A 20,904-nucleotide genomic window follows, 5' to 3' on the forward strand; every position below is an offset into this window, starting at 1 on the left:
TGCTTATGTTGTGTTTTCTTACTATGTATGCTTTACCTCATGATTGACGTATTTTATTTCCCTTGTTCCCTTCTTCCCTCAGCTTCTTTTCTTTTCCCTTGGCACTCTTCTTCCTCCTTTCCTTTTCTTTTCTTTTGTTTTCTCTGTGAAGAAAGGGAGGTGTGTTGGGACTTCTCCCTCTCCTCGCATTCCATGTAGAATGTTCCCTGCGTGGAACACTTGTTTGATTCTTCCCTTGGCAGTTGCTGCCGGGGAGTTGCTGTAACTGGACGTGGAATAAAGTCGTAGTTCCACTTACCTGCTGTGTGGACTCTACTTCTCTTCAGGTAGGAAGAGGGATCTGCTGCTGAGTGCTGACCCATTCACGGTCCGTGAGCCACCACTGCAACTGTCTCGCATTGCCCTCCAAGATCAGGACGTGGTCGGAAAGGTTGCCCTGATGCTGGGCCCACTGAAACTTCAGGTCCCACTGCAGAGCCCGCATCCGCCACCGGGCGTGATGCACCAGAAGGATGCAGGAGGCCATCAGTCCCAGAAACCACAGCTGACCGAGACTCGGGATAAAGGCTGAAAGATCGGAATCAAATCCTGAATATCCCGAACCCGCTGTTCGGGAGGATAAACCCGAAACCGCACCGAGTCCAGAACCGCTCCGGTGAAGAGGAGCTTTTGAGAGGGACACAGGTGTGACTTCGGCACATTGATGGAGAACCCCAGCAGGTCGGCAGTAGTCTAGAGGTGGTTGACAACTGTCTGGGGCGAGCCCACCTTCCACAGCCAGTCGTCGAGATAGGGGAAGACTGGCACCTCCCAATCTGCGCAGATGAGCTGCGAAAACTGCCATCACTTTCGTGAACACCCGACGGGCGCTGGTAAGGCCAAAGGGGAGCACGGTAAACTGAAAGTGCTCATGGCCTACTGTGAACCGCAGGTAGCACCGGTGGGCAGGCAGGACGGGGATGTGAAAAGAAGCGTCCTGCAAGTCCAACACCACCATCCAGTCTCCAGGGTCTAAGGCAGCTAAGTCCTGAGCCAAAGTCAGCATCTTGAACTTCTCCTTCCGGAGGAAGCCGTTGACGTTCCGCAGGTCCAAGATAGGACGTAGGCCCCCTTTGTCCTTCTTGGGAACCAGAAAGTAGTGGGAGTAACAACCACACTCTACTTCTGGCCCAGGAATGTGCTCAATGGCCCCCTTTGCCAAGAGGGCGGTAACTTCCTCTTGGAGAAGTTGCAAGTGATCCCCCGTCATGCGGTGGTACTGCGATGGCATGGCTGGAGGGGTCGCCTCGAAGAGGAGCGAGTAGCCCCTTCGGACAACTTGCAGCACCCACCTGTCCGATGTGATGATACGCCAGTGGAGGAGGTGATGGCGAACCCTGCCCCTCACTGGCGTCAAATGGGCCTGAAAGCTCAGACTAGGAGGGCTTTGGGGCGGATGCTGCGGGGGTGGATGTGGACTGGCCTTGCCGCTGTCCCCTGGCATTGCCACGGCGGTTACCACATCCGCCGCCACGCTGGATGTTAGTCTTCGGCCGGTGGCTGGCAGGACGTGAGGGGGCGCCCCTTCCTTGGCCACGAAAGGAGCAAAAGGACAAAGTTTGGTGGCGCTGGCCCGACAGGCCCAAGGACTTGGCCGTATCCCTGGAGTCCTTGAAACGCTCAAGCGCACTGTCTGCCTTGTCACCAAAGAGGCGACGGCCATCAAACGTCATGTCCATGAGGGAATTCTGGACATCAGCCGAAAAGTTGGCGGACCTCAGCCAGGCGTGGCGGCTAACCGCGTCCGTCGTAGAAATCGCCCTACCCAGCGAGTCTGTGGTATCCAGCCCACATCGGATAGAATACCGGGCTGCATCTTGCCCTTCCGCAAGGGCTTGAGCAAGTTTGACCCGGGCCCCCTCTGGGCAACCTGGCAGCACTTCCGCGATCGTGTCCCACAGAGAGTGGGTATAACGGCCCAAAAGGCAAGCAGTGTCGACAGACCGCAACCCCAAACTGAGTGAGGAGAACAGCTTCTTATCGAACTGCTCATACCTTTTGGATTCCCGATCAGGTGGAGCAGTCGGGAATGCGGTCTGAGAGTTAGAGGCCTGGATAACCAGGCTCTCGGGGCGGGGTGGATGGACAGGAAGCTAGGGTCGCCCGGGGACGGGCGGTGGTGCCTGGCACGTTCCGATCTACAGGGGGACCTGTAGCGGGCCTGGACCATGTGCCACAGAACATCAGTAAGGGCCTCATTAAACGGCAGTAGAGGCTCCGAAGAGCTTCCGTGTGGTTTAAGGACCTCAGTGAGGAGGTTAGTCCTCACGGCCGCGACGGGGAGTTCAAGAGCCAAGGCCCTGGCCGCCCTCGTCAGCACCACGCTGTAAGCAGCCCCCTCCTCCATAGCCACGGTAGGAAGGAAGACAAAGCCAGTGTTGGGTGAAGTGTCCAAACCACTGGCCTCCCCTAGATCCACTGCCCAGTCCTGATACTACTGGCACTCCCAAGCCAGAGGGTCCTCAGACCCCTCCCAATCCCCCTCGCCTCTCATCTCCTGATAGTCAGGTTCAAAGGATGGGGCTGGATCATAGAAGAATTGCTTTTCTCTTGGTGTCGAATGCGGCGTCGAGCGACCCCGGTCCGATGCCGGATCCGGACCGAGGAAGGGACCAGGGACAACTTCGTCCGGGGACGGCGTCGGGGGCAATACCATGAGGGTCGGCGCCAGCAGAGGGGTCCTAAGGTCGACCAGCGGCGACCCGGATCCAGATCCGGATCCGGTGGGGCCTTTCGGCGTCAGGACCGAAGTCATTGATGGCGCCGGGACCGAAGCACCCGACGGCGCCGGGGCCAAAGCACCCGGCCTGCTTGGGCTCCCAGTCGGGGCCGCGGGCCCGAAGGCGCCACAGCGGGCCCCGACGGAGGAGAGAGCGACCTCATGGCCATGAGGAAGGCATCGATCTCCTCCGGCATCGCGTTCAGCCCAGGGACCGGCGGGTATGGAACTGGCAGCAGTGCCTGCGGCTCCGGAGGAGCTGCGTGGGCGGTGTTGCCCGAACCCCCGGCCGCATCACGCGAGCGTCGGGGGGAGTCGGAAGAGCGGTGTCGTCTCTTCGACTTCTTCTGCCTCTTACCTGAGGACTTGGAGCCCGACGAATGGTGTCGATTCGCCTAGCTACGATGACTGTGACCCCGCGATTGGTCTTTCGACCTCCTCCTCGACCTGGACCGTGAACGGCACGGGCCGACTGCCGGAGCTCGAGGCGCTTACGGGACCGCTCCCGCCTTGCCTTCGACGTCACGGCCCGGCAGTCGGGGCATGACTTGTCATCATGGTCGGCCCCAAGGCAATGCAGGCACAAGCGATGGGGGTCGGTAACAGACATCAGACGGTTGCAAGAGGCACAGGGCTTGAACCTGACCATCCCTACCGGCACTGATAGTCTTACGACTCGAAACAGGATCAAAAATATCTAAAAGGTTAGTCAAAAAGTGACTAGGGAGTACTGCTTTTTCCGGATCTGCGCTTGCTGGCGCGGAAAAAAGAAGAACTGACGTCAGCGCGCAATGGCGGCGTCTAAGCACTCTTGCGACGTCATCCCGGCGCCAACGACGACGGACGAGGAGCCGCTGACGACGCCTACTGACGCGCAGGGGTACTGCTACGCAAAACTATCCGGATCCAGTCTGATGCCTGGGGATATTCTAAGGTAAGGAATCTAACATTAACCTGTTTCTTTCAGATAAGCTTTTCATTAGCACTGTGAAATCATCGCTTGATTTCACACGCTGATGATAATCGCCGTCTATCGCTGGTTTGTACATCGCCTGTGAGCTAAGCGTTGCTAATAAGCTGCTAACACGACGATGTAATACAGCGCTCGACGGCGATAATCAAATTTACGCTAAGCGCGATTTGCTATATTCAATGCACACCATTGATAATATGCCCCTATGTTTGTTGTAATAATGGCCAGAGAAATTATCCACTAGTGAAACAATAATGATTAACATTACAATGGCTGCCATAGCAGCAACAGCAATGACCACTCATCCTTTGCTCAGTTGCATAACTAAACTTGAGTGCTCCCCCCCTGCATAGTACATGGAGGGGGTGACCAGTGTTCTAGTCCCAGTGAGGAGCTCCCAGGCCAGAGGCCCACTACCTATGCACAGTGCTGCAAGGGTCCCCCTGGAGCTCAGGGGGCCCCCATACCTTGGGGGCTGCAAGGGTCAATGTTATACCACTTCCTTAGCTGCCTCTTAGGCAAGAACAATAATCATCAGCATTATCTCGCCTACCACACTGACTACAAGACCATCTACTGAAACGTTAAACTGAGCTCCTGTCATACAAGATACAGCCAGGAAGAGAACTCTACAGCCGTGTGTCTGTTACCATACTGGCCTTAGGAGCCACTAGCACCATCATCAAAGACATTAGCTCCAGTGACAATCTCAACACTTTATATATAATCATCGTCAGCAAGAGCAGCCATAAATAATATGTAACCAACCAGAAAATATACTTCCTAATGATGGAGATCATTTTGATTTATTTAAATTGTGTGCCTAACGTTATGAACTTTTGTGCACCAAAAAATGCTGCAATTTGCAAAACTGTAATTTTCTATGCATGAGTGAACTAGGACAAAATTCCATCTTTAATCCTAACGCAGCCATTTTGTGAGTTTTCATTTCTCTTCTATTTGCACATAGCAAAATGCGCATCATGAAATGTTCTGTATTGACAGGCTGTTCTTGAAGATCTCCGAAGGAAGATATTCCTACATTCACGGCTCTTTCTGTTTTTGCTACTGATGGTCTATTCACTGTATAAGTCATAGTTTTGAATGTAAACAGGTTTGCACTGACACGTCCGATGGCATTAGGCCAATTGCGTTGTATTTATATTAATTTAAGTGATGGTGCTTGATGATACTGTATTACCTTTTGTATTCTGATTTGTAGATTTGTGTGATAATGCAATCATCTGATGGTGACAATGTGATTTTCACTGTGAGATTTTGTGATATAAAGACTAATTTTTGGAGGTGAGCCAGGTCTGGTTTGCCCCAACTTTAGAGAGCTGATGATTGTCAGTCTGTCTCGTGAATAGGACTATTTTTCTCTGAAACTTCACTTCTTTTCAGAGGTTATGCTGCGTCTGACTGAGCCTTATTCTAAATCCCTTTATTGATTTACCATGTATTTTGACTAAATTTTATTTTTGCCTATTGTATTGCACTTTAAAAATTTAATACACCTTTATCCTTTCAAAAGTTTAAAAAACTCATGTCCCATCTTGACTTAAGGCTTATTTAATTGACTATGCTAAGTTAGTTGCCGTTAAACTTTTACCTGTGGGGACACATTACTTCATACATTCTTGAGGTTGATACCATCGCTAATCTTGTGTAGCTTAGATTATTTGATAATATATCATCTACACTAACAACAGACCTACCACACCCCTGACTTGGAAATTAATTCACCCTACCTCTCTAAGAAAAAACAGAATACATACTTATGGCCTGTGAGCCAATATCAACCTAATCCTTCTTTGAAACCTGACTAGGAGATGATCTTACACCTTCAATCGGATGCTGCAATCCGCCTGAGAAACCTGACAATTTAGAAACCACCCGACTAAAAAGAGTGAAGTGTTCATTGCAGGGATATACATAAACAAATTAGTGAATTCCACATCTAAAAACATATATCCATTCTTGGAATGTGAAGTTAATTTAAAAGCCCAGGAAGACAAAGAAAAACATACAAACACAACAACATTGCCTCTAATGAGAGTACACATTCTACAAAATAACATTCGAGAAAGAGAAGTGATACCACTATGCCCATTGTATTTCACATGCAACTTGCCTAATTAAAGAGTTCTTCAATGTGATGTCAGAATTCCACACCCAGGCGCAGCATAACTAGTGCAAAGGCTGCAACTATATGGCATACACTTCATTGAAGAAAGTTCTAATCTTGAATCATATTTTCTCTTTAAATGAGGTAGCCTTGGAGACTACACACCAACTTCTACAAATCATATGACCATACACCATCTAAACAGTACTCTTTTAAAGTGCTAACAGCAAAATAAACCAAATAACTATATAAAGTTATCATCATTGCAGGCATGAATTCAGACTTATGTGCCCCAAACAGATTGATTTCTGCGTGAATCCTCTTCTGCCATACCAGTCAGAATGATTCCTCACTGTAAAGTGGACAGTTCCCCAGAGACCTGAAGACACAACTTCCAGTGAAACGGAACTATATGTAGGGGTTAGGTAATCAAAAACATTCAAATGTATCATATTGTTTTATTTTCCAATTTATGGAAAATTATTGTACTTAAAATCACTTTCTCTCACATAAACTGCTTGTACAAATGGTGGTTTGGTGCACTTTTGCCACGCTTGTCGCATTATTTATGCCTGGGTTGTGCAAGTATGAATTTAGAAGTAAATGTGTTAAATGATTTGATTTGAACTTTGTAAAGTGCGGCAAATACCCTGGGGGGTCTAAGGCTGAATACATTGCAAATGGTTGTGAAGACCAACACAGTTAGGATTACGAACACAGACCATGGCCCCAAGTAATAGTGGGCGGCGTAGTTGTGATGTGTTTGCCACAACCGCTAAATACGGACACGGTAGACCTAGCGAATAGTGGTACTGTGGGGTGAAGTATTTATCAGGTGCAGTAAAAACCTTCCACTCATTTTTTAATTTTTTTTTTTAATCAAGCGTCTCATAATCTCTATAAGGGAAAAAATCACATTTATTTGGACTGCTGTCGTTTTTCCAAATGAAAGCAATAGCTTAGGTACATTTTTTTAAACTCAGAAGAAAATAAAACACGTAGACTGCTATTTAAACAAGAAGAGTCTATATCCAACAACAACATAAAGTATAGCCAAGGTGTTTTAAGAAGCAACTGCGAGAAAATGATCGAAATAGAAAGTTCATTCAAAAGGAATTGATGAAGCATTGCAGAGTGACAGGAATCTCCCCAATAATCACAGGAAGAAGAAAAGGAGACATTATATCGCCATCATAATTATAAAACAGAAGAACCTTTGTTTTAGATCAAAAAGAGCCAGTTTAATATTGGCAAATGATTGTTATTACATTCGAGATATCTCTTTTTCTAATTTTACCTTCATTTCTATTTCTGCTGCTGTGTGTTTGGTTGTTTCAAGCTTCTCAACCAGAAGGGTATCACCGAGGAAATTGCTTTCGGCTGCTGAAAGGCGTGTCAGTAATTCATCCTCAAGCATTTTCAGCTCAATTTTGAAATAATTTTGTTGCTTTGTGAGTTCAGACTGAAAAGAAAATGGTAAATTTTATACCTGTAATTCAAACGGTGGTAATATATGAAATGCACTTCACCGCCCTTCAATCTTGCTTATCTTTTGAGCTTCCAGAATAATTCTGGGTTCCAGCAATTAAGTTCTGCTTTAATATCAAAAAGAAGAAGAGGTATAATTTCGACTTTTATGTCGTTTCTTTAAAGAAAAATGTGTTAATTTCTTGTTGTGGATGCCTTTGAAGTAAACCTCCAGATGCACAAACAGTTGTTTTATGTTTCAGAGGCAATAACATTTTCTTAATTTTTATAAGAGAAAAGCTGTGTAAAAGGCAGGATGTATTTGAAATGTACAATCTAGGCAAATCTGGCAATGTTGAAGAAACACTGTGGGAGATATTCACAAGGACGTGGCGGAGAGAGGCGTTAGCCTTCTTGACTTAACGCCTCTCTCTGCTACTTCGGAAGCGCAAGGCTGCATCATATTCACAAGGATATGGTGCAGTCTTGAGTTTTCCCCTGCGATGGCGCTAAGTTTAACAACTTAGCGCCAATGCAGGCACCCTTGCACCAGAGTGCCAGGGTGTCTGTGTGTAGGGGAGGTTTGTTTATGTGTAGGAAGGTGTCCCTTCCTGCACATAAACAATCCTAAATGCAATTCTCTCACTTTCATGTGTGCTGCCTTAAGCGGCACACAGGAAAGTGACAGAATGGCATTTTTAAAAAAGGTCTATGTACAGGAAGGGACACCTTCCTGTACATACACAAACCATGGCAATTTGCTTTTTCCACGTGTACTGCACAAGGCAGCACACATGGAAAAAACCAAAAACGAGGAGAAATAAAGCATTTTCCTCGATTCGCCTGTTTAAGACCAGGATTTTCCGGTCCTTCCAGAAAAACTTCAAACGTACCCTCTTTTTGTAAATTAAAATATCAAAGAGATTATTTTCTACATAGGTGCCGACTATAAAAGTCTAGAGCTTGCATATCAGGTATCGTTTAAGTACCACAAAAATCAATAATTGTATACACTTTGGCTTTGGGAAGTATGTTCACCCACAGACCACAAGTCTCTAGGAACAGTAGGTTTACGGTCACACAATATAGCTATTTTCACAAAACCTTTCTTATACAAGCCAAGCTTTAAAACATATTTTCCAGTTACTCAGGCGTTGCCCCAGATACCACATAAACAACGCCAACTTTGTTAATACAAGAATACTGCACAAAAGTAATGGACAACATTAATGTAGCAATAGCTGGTGTATTTGTTGAGGAACTCCTCACACATTGTTAAGAGGAAACTCAAAAGTAGATTTACAGACTTAGCACTGCTATTAGCTACATTCATGATCACCATAGACTGAAGGGCTATGCACGCACCGGCACGCTGACACTCTTAGGAATAAGGCCTCTCCTGGGGTGCTGATTAGAGGGTGTTCTTATATAAAATAGCAAAGGACACAGAGAAACCAATTACCCTACATACATGGGCACTGAACCTGGAAGACCTTCTTGAGCCCCTCACCCCTAGTATAGGCAATACTTTCCATGCTGAAAATGCAGAGCGGGATACATTACATCCACCAATACATCACTTTATCTGGTACAGACAAAATTGGAAAGGCAGATGTACAAACACAACAACTCTGATTCTGAACAAATAACCCATGGCTGACAAGCGTATATATGTATAGGTGGCATCCGACAAAGTGTTAAAATAGAACAGATCATACACGTTACACACATATTAACACCCAATCCTACAAAGGCTGCAGCCCTACTGAGCCCTCCAGAGGATGTCCTAACAAATCCTGGGCTTCTTAAGGGCCTGATTGATACTGATATCAAGGCTGAGATCTCTCCTACTCCAGTGTATCTTGGCGCTATATTTACCAAACGACAATGTACGCACGCCAATCTTAAAAGGATGTTTCCCATCTTAAAATACGTCCTCTTTATTGATGTTCTTTTTATTATTATTTATGTGCTTATAGTACTGTACTTTTTTAGAATAAAGGGTATTCAGTTTGGTCATCATTAGGGCAGCTCACCAAGGCTGGAGGTCAGGAATCAAGGTACTTTTTGATTGTTAGATAAAAGGGAGGACTGGCATGGTGGAGAAAAAGGGAATGTTAAAAGGGATATAACGGCATGGGCGGGACACAAGATCTCGCCCCAAAAAATCCAACTATACACTAGAGATAGATGCTGAACGAGATGATCTCAAACTGAATGAAGTGCGTTTTATAAAAAAAAAAGGATATACAGTAAATCCACATTTTACAGTCTGTGTCTGAAAATTAGCATTTCAGGTAATGATATCTGAAGAATAAGAATGTGATGCCGGGAGCTTTCCATGCCGGTGGAGTGTTGGGTATGATTAGGAGATAGGAGGAGGTGCTGAGCAGGGATGCTAACCTGCTTGTGGAGGAGACTGCATGCAAATGAAATGTACAAGTAATTGGATTGGAGAGGATTGCTTCCCATGCGAGTGCTCTGGCTTCACTTAAAATCCACTGCAGTGGTCACTTCATTTCTTTACGAGGCAAAAAGAGGACTTGCATCAAGATCCTCAGTCATCAGTGACTTGCCCACTCGGGGCCTAGGGCAGAGAAGGAAGGCCCATCAGTGTGTGCAGTCAGCTTGACAAAATGCAATGAGAGGTGAACCTTTGAGAGCAGCATGGCTCCAGGATGAGTAGTGCCCTCAGACGACAACTGGGCATGCAGTGGGGGAGGGCTGGGCAGCCTGCTGTGAAGGCTACCAGGTGTCAGAAATAGGCTGGAGACAACAGCTCTGTGGGGATGGTGGACAGGACATATATGCTGGCAAATGCAGTTTTCGCATTCACACATATTCATGTGTGTCGGGGCTTGTTATACTAAGCTTATTTATGACCATTGCGGAGTTATTTAGACATTTTTGAGCTGGCGAGACCTTGGGTACATAACCAAGGCTGCTTTTATGGTGTTGCATCTTTCAAGTGTGGGTCAGTGAGCACTGTTTGGTGTGGGTGCATTTAGCACGGCGCATTGGTAAAGAAACTTAAAACGTCTGCCGCTGAGGCATAGGAGAAACCTCTGTGCGTGCCCTGAATCTTTAATGCACGCTCTGCCACTTTACTCTGCTCTACTAATCAGCATTCTCGTGTAAGAGTCGACAAGGTGCACAAAGAAGCTGTGGGCCTTTCAGATGGTAAGATTGGCTGAGCTGAGAAACACTGCTGGGGTAATGGACCACATCTTCGACATCTGCCCTTGTATAAATAAGGCGGCACCATGTACATGTCTGGATGTTTTCATGGTAACTTATTCTGCATGAATGTTGGTTGAGGCATGCTAAAATAATCGTAATAATAACCATTTGGAGAAGCAATCCCACATGCAAAGGAGAGGTCATTCTAAGGGGGAGAATCACTTGGATTTGACGCAGTGTTTGCATCACAAACGTGACGCAAATTGGAACAAAATCTTTTTTCCTGACTTACTTTCCAGCTGTAAACTTATTTAGCACTGGAAATAATGTGAAAGTAACGCGATGCAGCTTAGCGCCAAGGGGGCGTACCATGGGTGGTACATGGGAGTGCCCATGCAACCACCCAAGGTTTTGGATGTTAAACCCTATTTACTAGATAAAGTAGGCAGGTTTTTGCATCAGAGAAATTTGCCCTTTTGAAGTAGGCACAACAAAGGAGAAATGCTTTAATTTCTCCTTCCTTATCTGACTTTGTATGTGTGCTGCACATTACAGCTCACATACAAAGAAGAATAGTCTAAGCATAATATTTTGTACTGGGTACCCTTCCCGAGCAAAACCTATGCTAGACTTGTCGCGTTCTAATCTAGGACCCCGATCAATACTGTGACCTTATGCCCCTATACCGCTATAATCCCCTTTGTACCCCTATATTGGCATAACCGATCAAATGCAATATTCAGAAACTCGTCTCTGGCCTCACACGATCAGAGCCACATTTCAGAATCTCTTCCTCTGCAGCTTCCTCTGCAGCTCATGAGAGCAAATGACACAGCAGAAGCCACTATCTAAGATTCCTAGATTACACTCCGAGTTCTTCAACAAGATAAAAACTCAGCAACCTGGGAAAGCCCCGCTTGCTATGTTTTGATTAGTAATAGAACTCTAATGAGCACTGAGAGACGATCACTTCCTAGTGACATCTTTATTGACGTCTTATGTCCAAAAACTTACGTCAAACAAGGCACTTTTCAGGTATAAATATTAACAACGTTGCCTTAAGCAAACGCTGCCACGCTGATACTGATGCTATCGCTGCCTCAACGACATCGGCGAACGATGGTGTGGTGAACATAGGAGCAGAACAGCTGTCCCTTACAGAGCCCAGAGGATGCAAGCTGCCCACGGACACTGCCCCTCCTCCTCCTCGACGCGCTGAGAGAGAAGCTGTCTATTCTCCTGCCAAGAAAATCCAGCTCCGGCGTTTCCAGCCTACTCTTGCGAGTGACTGGGATATCGAGTCCTGGAAGGAGATACAAGACCTCCAACATTCTATTCCAGAGGTATGGTGTTGACTAAAGCCTTAGAGAGAATTCTTGAAGCAAACCTTGGCAAAACCAACTTAACTTAAACTGCTACTTACTTACTCCCTCCCAAGTATTAGGCTTAGGTCAGGTACACAAGGGTAGGCGTAGTTAGAAGCACCAGTTGAGTACGTTAGCCTAAAGTATATATGAATGTATATATGTTTTATTCATTTTAAACCATTGTATGGCTAAGAAACCATATCAATGCTTTTACAGTATTATTTTGCAATACTCATTTTACTGTACGCACTTTTTATAATAACTAGTCTTGCAATTGTGGCAATTCATTTCTCTTGTATGAGAAGAAAGACTGTTCAATAAATACTACCTTTTATTGAAAACGCCCGTCTCTCTATTCTCTGCATATGGGTGAAAGTAATCTGCACAAAACTGACTGAGTAAAATAACTGTCTATTGTTTCACACAACTCTAGAGATTGACTCTTATTCTAAGGAGCAAAGTTGTCATGTTTATGCGGTTGTTGGAAAACTGAATCCCTTCTTGTCTGTACCAGGGAAGCTAATCACTTCCTATTCAGTCAAGAAAGTTTCCAGTGACCTCTGAGCTAGTTGGTAACAAACCCAATTAAGTTTAGCATAGTCAGTGGAGACCTGGAAGATCCGCACTTCTACGTCCATACTACTGTTTATGTTATTCCAATGCGTAGGGCCTATTGGGAAAATAGGAACTACACTACATGGCGCCGAACGTTTGGTAAGGCGATAAACTAACGCAAGACGTTAGAGTAACTCAGTCGTGCATTTTTCACACAGACCCCTTTCTCCCGTAAATACTCCAATAGACGTCTGGAGTGGGTGAAAGGTTAAAATCCGCCCGACCTTAGTAGGAAGAGATTCCTATGTAAAGCTCTGGTTTATTCAACGTTGAAGGATACAGTGTTCCAAAATATTGTGCACCTAATCTTTGTCTCCTTGGAGACCTGCTCTGCAAAACCTGCATTTATAAAATGTCAGTAGAAAACAACGGAACTGATGCCGCAGTAGATGCGACTCAGCAGGGTCCCGACGGGACTACTGAACCGGGTGCAATAATCATCCCGGGACATTTAAGAAAATCTATAACGTCAAAACGTATAGAAAATGGACTGACCACACAAGGTGGCACAGTCGTCTTCGTGATAGAGGCACACGAATATCGGCAGACAGAGGTATTCTATTCATGGATAAAATTTCCAGCAGCAAAGACCGCAACACACGAGTTCCACTACTACAAAGTAGGGGATCCACCGGAAGAGTACGCTCCTTTCGAGGAGATTGAAATTCCATTAAAATTCAAAGAGCATCTGCTCTGGTTTAAAGGCGCCCTAAAACATAATGATCATATTACCAGGCTCGGTCCACTAGGTAGATCAGGAGCAACGTGGCCGGTTCTAGCCAGCTACACACCACATCCAGACATTGCAAAAATGTCAAAAGAAGAACTTTTAGCACAGCTAAAAACATTAATCAAAATACATAGGCAATTAGTCCAATATGTAATGCGGACTGCTACAGTCCAAACAGCTGTTAATACACCACAGCTGACCCCTCATCAGGGGAACACTAATAAAATTACACCACAGAACATACAGTCATGTCTTGGTAAAACACCCATAAAACGGGAACAAATTCCTTTCTGGTTAGCACAGAAAATTACTCAAATAGAGGCAGTATTTCCGAATACTACCCCTATTGAGAAACACAGAATCTTGACCATCTGCCTTCCAATGGGGGTTGCACCACACGTGGAGGACTGTGGCACTTGGGGTACAGTCTTTGCTTCCATTTACACAAAAACACATGGTGTTCCGTCAATGGCGGTAATACCAAAAGTGCTAAAACAGATTCAGAATGAATACGGTCCAGAACCTGCTTTAACTCTTGGTATGAAATTACTGAAAGACTTCAAGCAGGTCTCGGCTATATTACTAGCCAACATAAAAGGAGAGCAGCATCTGTGGCGATCCGCCAGAAGTTGAAGGAAACAGATATAACAGATCAACCAATTGAGCTTGCCAGAATCATAGAAAAATGCTATGAAGAATTAGGTGGAGACAGCTTGGGTGGAAAACCAGTAAAGCCCCAACTGCTCGAAAATCCTGAAAATTTTTTTATTAAAAATAATTCAAACACTCCTAAAAAGAGCTGGGATGGAAATAAACAATCCACTCCCAAGGAAAAAGTTTTCCAGTCCAGAGGAAGGTCTCCTCGACGGAGGGAAAGAACTCTGACTCGAGAACACCAGTCTCCCCAGAGGGAGCCCTCTGAGAAAAGATATAACCTTAGAAATAGGGATAATTTGAAAAAGCCTGATAGATATCAAAGTACTGATATCTATCAGTGCATAACCGATCAAATGCAATATTCAGAAACTCGTCTCTGGCCTCACACGACCAGAGCCACATTTCAGAATCTCTTCCTCTGCAGCATCCTCTGCAGCTCATTAGAGCAAATGACACAGCAGAAGCCACTATCTAAGATTCCTAGATTACACTCCTAGTTCTTCAACAAGATAAAAACTCAGCAACCTGAGAAATCCCCGCTTGCTATGTTTTGATTAGTAATAGAACTCTAATGAGCACTAAGAGATGATCACTTCCTAGTGACATCTTTATTGACGTCTTATGTCCAAAAACTTACGTCAAACAAGGCACCTTTCAGGTATAAATATTACCAACGTTGCCTTAAGCAAACGCTGCCACGCTGATACTCATGCTATCGCTGCCTCAACGACATCGGCGAACGATGGTGTGGTGAACATAGGAGCAGAACAGCTGTCCCTTACAGAGCCCAGCAGATGCAAGCTGCCCACGGACGCTGCCCCTCCTCCTCCTCGACGCGCTGAGAGAGACGCTGTCTTTTCTCCTGCCGAGAAAATCCAGCTCCGGCGTTTCCAGCCTACTCTTGCGAGTGACTGGGATATCGAGTCCTGGAAAGAGATACAAGACCTCCAACATTCTATTCCATAGGTATGGTGTTGACTAAACCCTTAGAGAGAATTCTTGAAGCAAACCTTGGCAAAACCAACTTAACTTAAACTGCTACTTACTTACTCCCTCCCAAGTATTAGGCTTAGGTCAGGTACACTGGGGTAGGCGTAGTTAGAAGCACCAGTTGAGTACGTTAGCCTAATGTATATATGAATGTATATATGTTTTATTCATTTTAAACCATTGTATGGCTAAGAAACCATATCAATGCTTTTACAGTATTATTTCGCAATACTCATTTTACTGTACGCACTTTTTATAATAACTAGTCTTGCAATTGTGGCAATTCATTTCTCTTGTATGAGAAGAAAGACTGTTCAATAAATACTACGTTTTATTGAAAACGCCCGTCTCTCTATTCTCTGCATATTGGTGAAAGTAATCTGCACAAAACTGACTGAGTAAAATAACTGTCATTTGTTTCACACGACTCTAGAGATTGACTCTTATTCTAAGGAGCAAAGATGTCATGTTTATGCGGTTGTTGGAAAACTGAATCCCTTCTTGTCTGTACCAGGGAAGCTGATCACTTCCTATTCAGTCAAGAAAGTTTCCAGTGACCTCTGAGCTAGTTGGTAACAAACCCAATTAAGTTTAGCATAGTCACTGGAGACCTGGAAGATCCGCACTTCTACGTCCATACTACTGTTTATGTTATTCCAATGCGCAGGGCCTATTGGGAAAATAGGAACTACACTACAGACTCACTGAGACACCCTTGCACTATAGCACAAAGGAGTCTCCATGACGAAGTGCAGCATTTGCAGCTGCTGCGCGAGTGATAAATCTGGCCCTATTTATTCTTGTGCTGCATATATGAATCTTAGGTAAAGAGTTATTTTGGGTCATTGAGGTTGTGACACTCAAAAAAGAAAGCAACACCTTAAAGAGTTGTCATGTATTTTCATGTATTTACTATTTCTGCAGTGGACATAAGTGGACCTTGTAGGTGGTGATCTTAGAGAGGCACTAGGCTGATCTGCGTAGGTGTGGTGCTCCATGCTAAGTAGTGTCTGGCCAACAAGATAACAATTATTTCCGTGCAAGTGTTTGCCTTTATTGTTTGCATGCTTGTCCTACGGTTTGTTTATAAATGTGCCCAAATAAATGCAGGATGTATGATAATTTTGCCAACCTTTTCTTCGATGACTGGGCCGTACATAGGGAAAGTATGCTTAATGTTTTTCTATCTGAAATTTAAATAAAGTAGGATGATTGGTGTGCAGATGTTTACTCACATTCTCGCTTTAGTAACTAGTTTAGTTACATTATTTTCACAGTGAAGAGTGTGGGAATGTTCAGGATTGCTTTTATGTTGTTCAGGTAGTTGTGTGGTGTGTTCTGTGTTCGTGCATTGGAACATGTGAATTAGGGCACGTTTATATGCTGCTTTGTGCTGTAAGTGAACATGTACGTCTCTCAGCACAGAGATACCACTGTTTGTGAGAGGGAAGGTTCTGTTTTAAGTAGTTCAATTATGCAACTGTGAGAGTGAAGGTCCACCTCTGTGCAGTGGCAAGAAGATGCTATGAGTGTGCAAGGAAGCGTGGATGTTGCTTGAGTTTGTTTAGCAGCAGAGCCAATATTCTTCGTTCGTCTTTGGCTTAGCTCCTCCCTTGACTTCTCGGGACCCTTCTTATCTTCAGTCTCTGCAGAGGAAATAAAATCCTCACAGATTAAAAATTGGTCTAGGAGGTACTTGGAACAATGCTTCCACAAAAGGCCCTGACACAACTATTGTACAAAAACCTAATGTGCAGTGTGGGCTGCTGGTAAACAGGATGCAACGTCTTTCTGTTTTAGGTGTTGTTGGAAGTGGGGGTCCTTATCGCTTACTGTCACCACCAAATGCTGGAGGCGGGAATCCCCGACTCCTCACTTCAGCGTTAGGCTAAGTAAGGACACCGCCTGAGATAGACCTGCTCACCCCCTTAGTAGCTTGGCACGAGCAGCCAGGCTTATCTCCAAGGCACGAGTGTACAATATGTGCAACCACACTCACAGCAACCCAATGATGTTACCACACATAGACTCCACACAAGTTTTTATAAAATGAGTATAATCTTTATATAAGAAGTTATACGATATGACCACATAAATGATACAAAATCAACATATAAGACTAGGTAGTATTCTTTCCGGTGGGTTGGTAGGTTCTAATCCCAACCACTGCTTCTAACCAACGGGTAAGCTCACTTCTAACTGTTTCCAAAAGGTTAGGCCAGTCGTATTGCTAGAATCACATACGTTTCAAAAGGAAACAAATACTGCAATGCGTAATGATATTCTCGTGTAGGGTGCACCAGAGAAACATTATCATATGTAGCACCACAGTCATGTACTTTGCAATAAAAGGAATAATGCAATGCGTATCACTACCAGCATGCCCTGTACCATGAAGAAACAAAGCAATGCATCATGCTACAATCCTGTACGGTGCAATGAAGAAATAATGCACTGTGCCACGTTATAATCAGATACTGTGCAATGATAAAATAATGCAATGCGCCATGTTACAATCAAGTAATTTGCAAGGGAAACATAATGCATTGTGTAGCGCACTAAGCATGTAGTTCGTCAGGCACAAATTAGGTCAGGCATCATACAACAATTCGATAGTTTGTTAGCATCAATAATGCAAAGTGTAATACGACAGTTTAGGTGCTCCGTTAACAGTGCCCCCAATATGGATCAATGATGACACAAAAGTACTGCTTCCCACTCCGGCCCCAGTACTGCCCCTCCTTCGGTCAGCATGGGCCGGGATCAGAGCCGAAGCAACATGCTCGCCCAGCTGACAGAAGAGAGAGGCTGAGAGTGTGTCCCCATTTTCTTTTTTTTTTGTTAAATATATTTTTATTGCAGGAATTAGTCAAAATTAAATATTGGACCAGCATCATAGGCTCAATCAGAAAGAGTAGAACATATCCCATCTCCCTTTGGCAAGTTATATGTGTACACAGCCATTCAGCCCACAACCCAAGGGTCGGGCGGCGAACACCAGTGGGGATCCGATAGGAGGTCGGAGCTGGTCCGGATGATCCATAAATCTTCATCTGCTTTTCTAAAACATCCTACAAAAAAAGGCAAAAGAAACCCCCCCAACAACCCAGTGAATTAGGTAGAACCCCCCCAACCCCGCCATCAGTGTGTGGAAATGCGTGTAGGAAGACCCATGGGAGATTTCCCCGAGAGTGTTACAGATGTTTAAAGTACAGTTGGCTATCGGGACTCGGGTCGTGCTGCATCTTCACTTTCGGAATCGCTGGAAGCGCAATAATCCCTGAGGGCCTGCACTAACGTCTCCCATTCTAATGCCGCCTCCTGCGCTTTCTCGTTGTGCTGCCTCCTAGCTAATTGGTATCGCAGCGTGCTCTCCCCCGCCGCCCATTTCAGAAGTTCGCCGTGCCACTTAACCTCTGTTGGACCAACCCTTGCCTTCCAATTCCTGGTCACCTCCCGTTTAGCAAGGAGAAGCCCCAGATCGATAAATTTACTAGAGATCTTGTTTTTGGGGGTGTGCGGGAACCAGTGTAGGAGCCCTACCGCCGTGTCAACTGATAAGGACCTCCCCGTTACCCTATTCAGGGTGTCTCCCACTCCAAGCCAATAGGAGGACAACGCCGGGCAAGACCACAGCATATGGAGGAGGTCCGCCTCAGGCGCCCGGCACCTGGGGCATTCCGCCGAATCCGTGGCAAAGTACTGTTGGATCTTCGCCGGGGTCAAATAGGCCCTGTGGAGTACGTAGAAGTGGACTAATTGGAACCGGCCGTGGCGTGCGCCCTTCCAGGCCCGCCTCATGAGTTGTGACCAGGTCGTCTCCGGAATCTCCTTCCCTATGTCTGCCTCCCAGCGGGTTCTTAAGGTGGTGAGGGGGGTCAACCCCTCATTAATCAGTCTGCTATACAGGCATGTGACCGTCTTGACCGTTCCCGCGGACATCATAACATACTGGCACACCGGGGACATAGGCGGTTCCTCCAGGCCGTTTTTCCAGTGCGCCTGAATCGCTCGGATCAGAGCCGTGTGCAAGAGGAAGTCGCCACGAGAAATGTCAAAGCGGTCTATGAGCTCTTGAAAGGGCAATAGCGCCCCGTCCTCGTAAAGGTCTCCCACCAGCTGCAGACCCGCGTCCTCCCAGTTCCCAAGACGCGACCAATCACCTCCGTGAGGCAGGGCCGTCAACATACCCAGTGGTATTTCAGGTGCATATGGCAACCGCAACTGTCCCCGGGCGTGGACACGGTTCCAACATAAGCGAATGGTCTTTTCCTCGAGCGTCAGGTCCTGCAAGGCCAGACGTTTTCGCAACGCGATGAAGGAGATAACATGCCTAGCCATCCCGGTGCCCCTCCAGGTCTCCGGGCCTCGGAACTCCCTGGCGACCTCCTGGGTGAAGGTCTGTAGTTGCGCTGCCAAGTAATACTTCTCGAAATCCGGCACCGCAAGACCACCCTCAGCTTTCGGCCTTATCAGGGTCTTGAGGGCCACTCTCCGGCGGCCCGAACCCCAGAGGAATCCCACCACCATAGATCGCAATAGACGGAAGGTGGCCGGCGGGATCCAAATCGGCAGCGCACGGAAGTAATATAGCAGCCGGGGGAGTGCCACCATCTTCAGCAGAGCGATCCGCCCTGCCACCGAGAGCGGCAGGGTAGCCCAGAAGTCCATGCTGCCACGCAACTCGCGAGTGCAGCGAGCTATGTTCCCATCCAGGAGGTCAGTCGGGTCGTGGTATATGTACACCCCCAGGTACTTAAAGCAGTCAGGTTCCCACCTAATCTCCCTACTGATGTCGGGGCTGGGCGTTCCCCTGCGAACCGGGAACATGCAGGTCTTGGCCCAATTCACCCGAAGGCCCGAGACTTCCCCAAAAGCCGTGAGCGCCGACGCAGCCCCATTCAAGGCAGCCACCGGGTCCTCAAGGAAGAGCAACAGATCATCAGCGTATAGCGAGATATAATGTGGGCCCGATGACGTCCGCAAACCGCTAAAGTGGACCCCCGACCGGAGCAGTAGCGCCAGTGGTTCCACCGCTAGCGCGAAAAGCAGCGGGGATAATGAGCAACCCTGCCTCGTGCCTCTCTCCACCGGGTATTGCGAGGAGATCAGCGGGCCTGCCCTCACCCTGGCCGACGCCGAGGCATACAGTACCGCAGTCCACCTGACAAAGCCCTCTCCCAGACCGAACCGCAGTAGTACACTGCGCAGGTAGTCCCATTCCAGGCTATCAAAGGCCTTTTCCAAATCCACTGAGAGGACTACCGGACACGGGGCTTCCGTGTGCGGTTCCCCCAGCAAACGAAACAGCCTGCGAATATTCATGGTTGTGTTTCGCTTGGGAATGAATCCAGCCTGGTCCTCATGTACCAGAGAGCGCATGTGCCCAAGCAGCCTCGATGCCAATATGCTGCTCAGTATCTTATAATCAACCGTCAGCTTCGATAAAGGACGGTAGGACCCCGGGTCGGTCGATTCTCTTCCGGGTTTGAGGAGGGGAACCACTAAGGCCTCACACATCGAGCCGGGGAGGCGTCCCAACCGCTTCGCCTCTCTGTAAACTATCAGCAGCCTCGGCGCCAGGAGGTCAATGTAGGCAGAGTAAAATTCGACCGGGAGGCCATCTAGGCCCGGGGTCTTATTCCTCGCCATCCCTTTAATGGCGCTGCGGATTTCCCCCAGTTCAATGTCGGAGCCCAGAGCCTTTGCTACGTCCGGCTCCAGCGTAGGTAGCTCCAGGGGTTGCAGGTATTCCTCAATTAGGTCGGGGTCCCTGGCAGAGCTACTGCGGTACAATTGTTCATAGTAGCGCAGGTAACAGCCCAGAATCTCAGGTTGAGTGTGCACTTCGGCCCCCTCCGCCGTGCGCATGGACGTCGTCAGAGAGGTCTGGCGTGTAGGATTAGCTAACCACGCCAGCAATGCGCCCGACCTATCCCCCTCCGCGAGCGACCTAGGAGTATAGGCCTTGTAGTCGAAGCAGCGCAACCGCTCGACCTCCGCCGCCACCGCCTCCCTTGCCGCCGCTGTGCGCTCCTG

The 20,904-nt window shown here is 46.8% G+C and overlaps 1 protein-coding gene across 1 annotated transcript in view; it reads right to left on the minus strand.

Annotated features, from left to right (window-relative positions):
* Nucleotides 1-20,904, minus strand: part of LOC147731161 (dynein axonemal heavy chain 11-like) — a 1,538,124-nt gene that overhangs the window by 491,982 nt on the left and 1,025,238 nt on the right. Inside the window, exon 32 of the mRNA XM_086956147.1 lies at nt 7,157-7,321. Within this exon, the coding sequence (XP_086812273.1) occupies nt 7,157-7,321 (165 nt within the window). The remainder of the gene's footprint in view (nt 1-7,156; nt 7,322-20,904) is intronic.

Source organism: Lissotriton vulgaris, chromosome 2_1 (genome assembly GCF_964263255.1).
Source record: "Lissotriton vulgaris chromosome 2_1, aLisVul1.2, whole genome shotgun sequence".
Taxonomy (NCBI): domain Eukaryota; kingdom Metazoa; phylum Chordata; class Amphibia; order Caudata; family Salamandridae; genus Lissotriton; species Lissotriton vulgaris.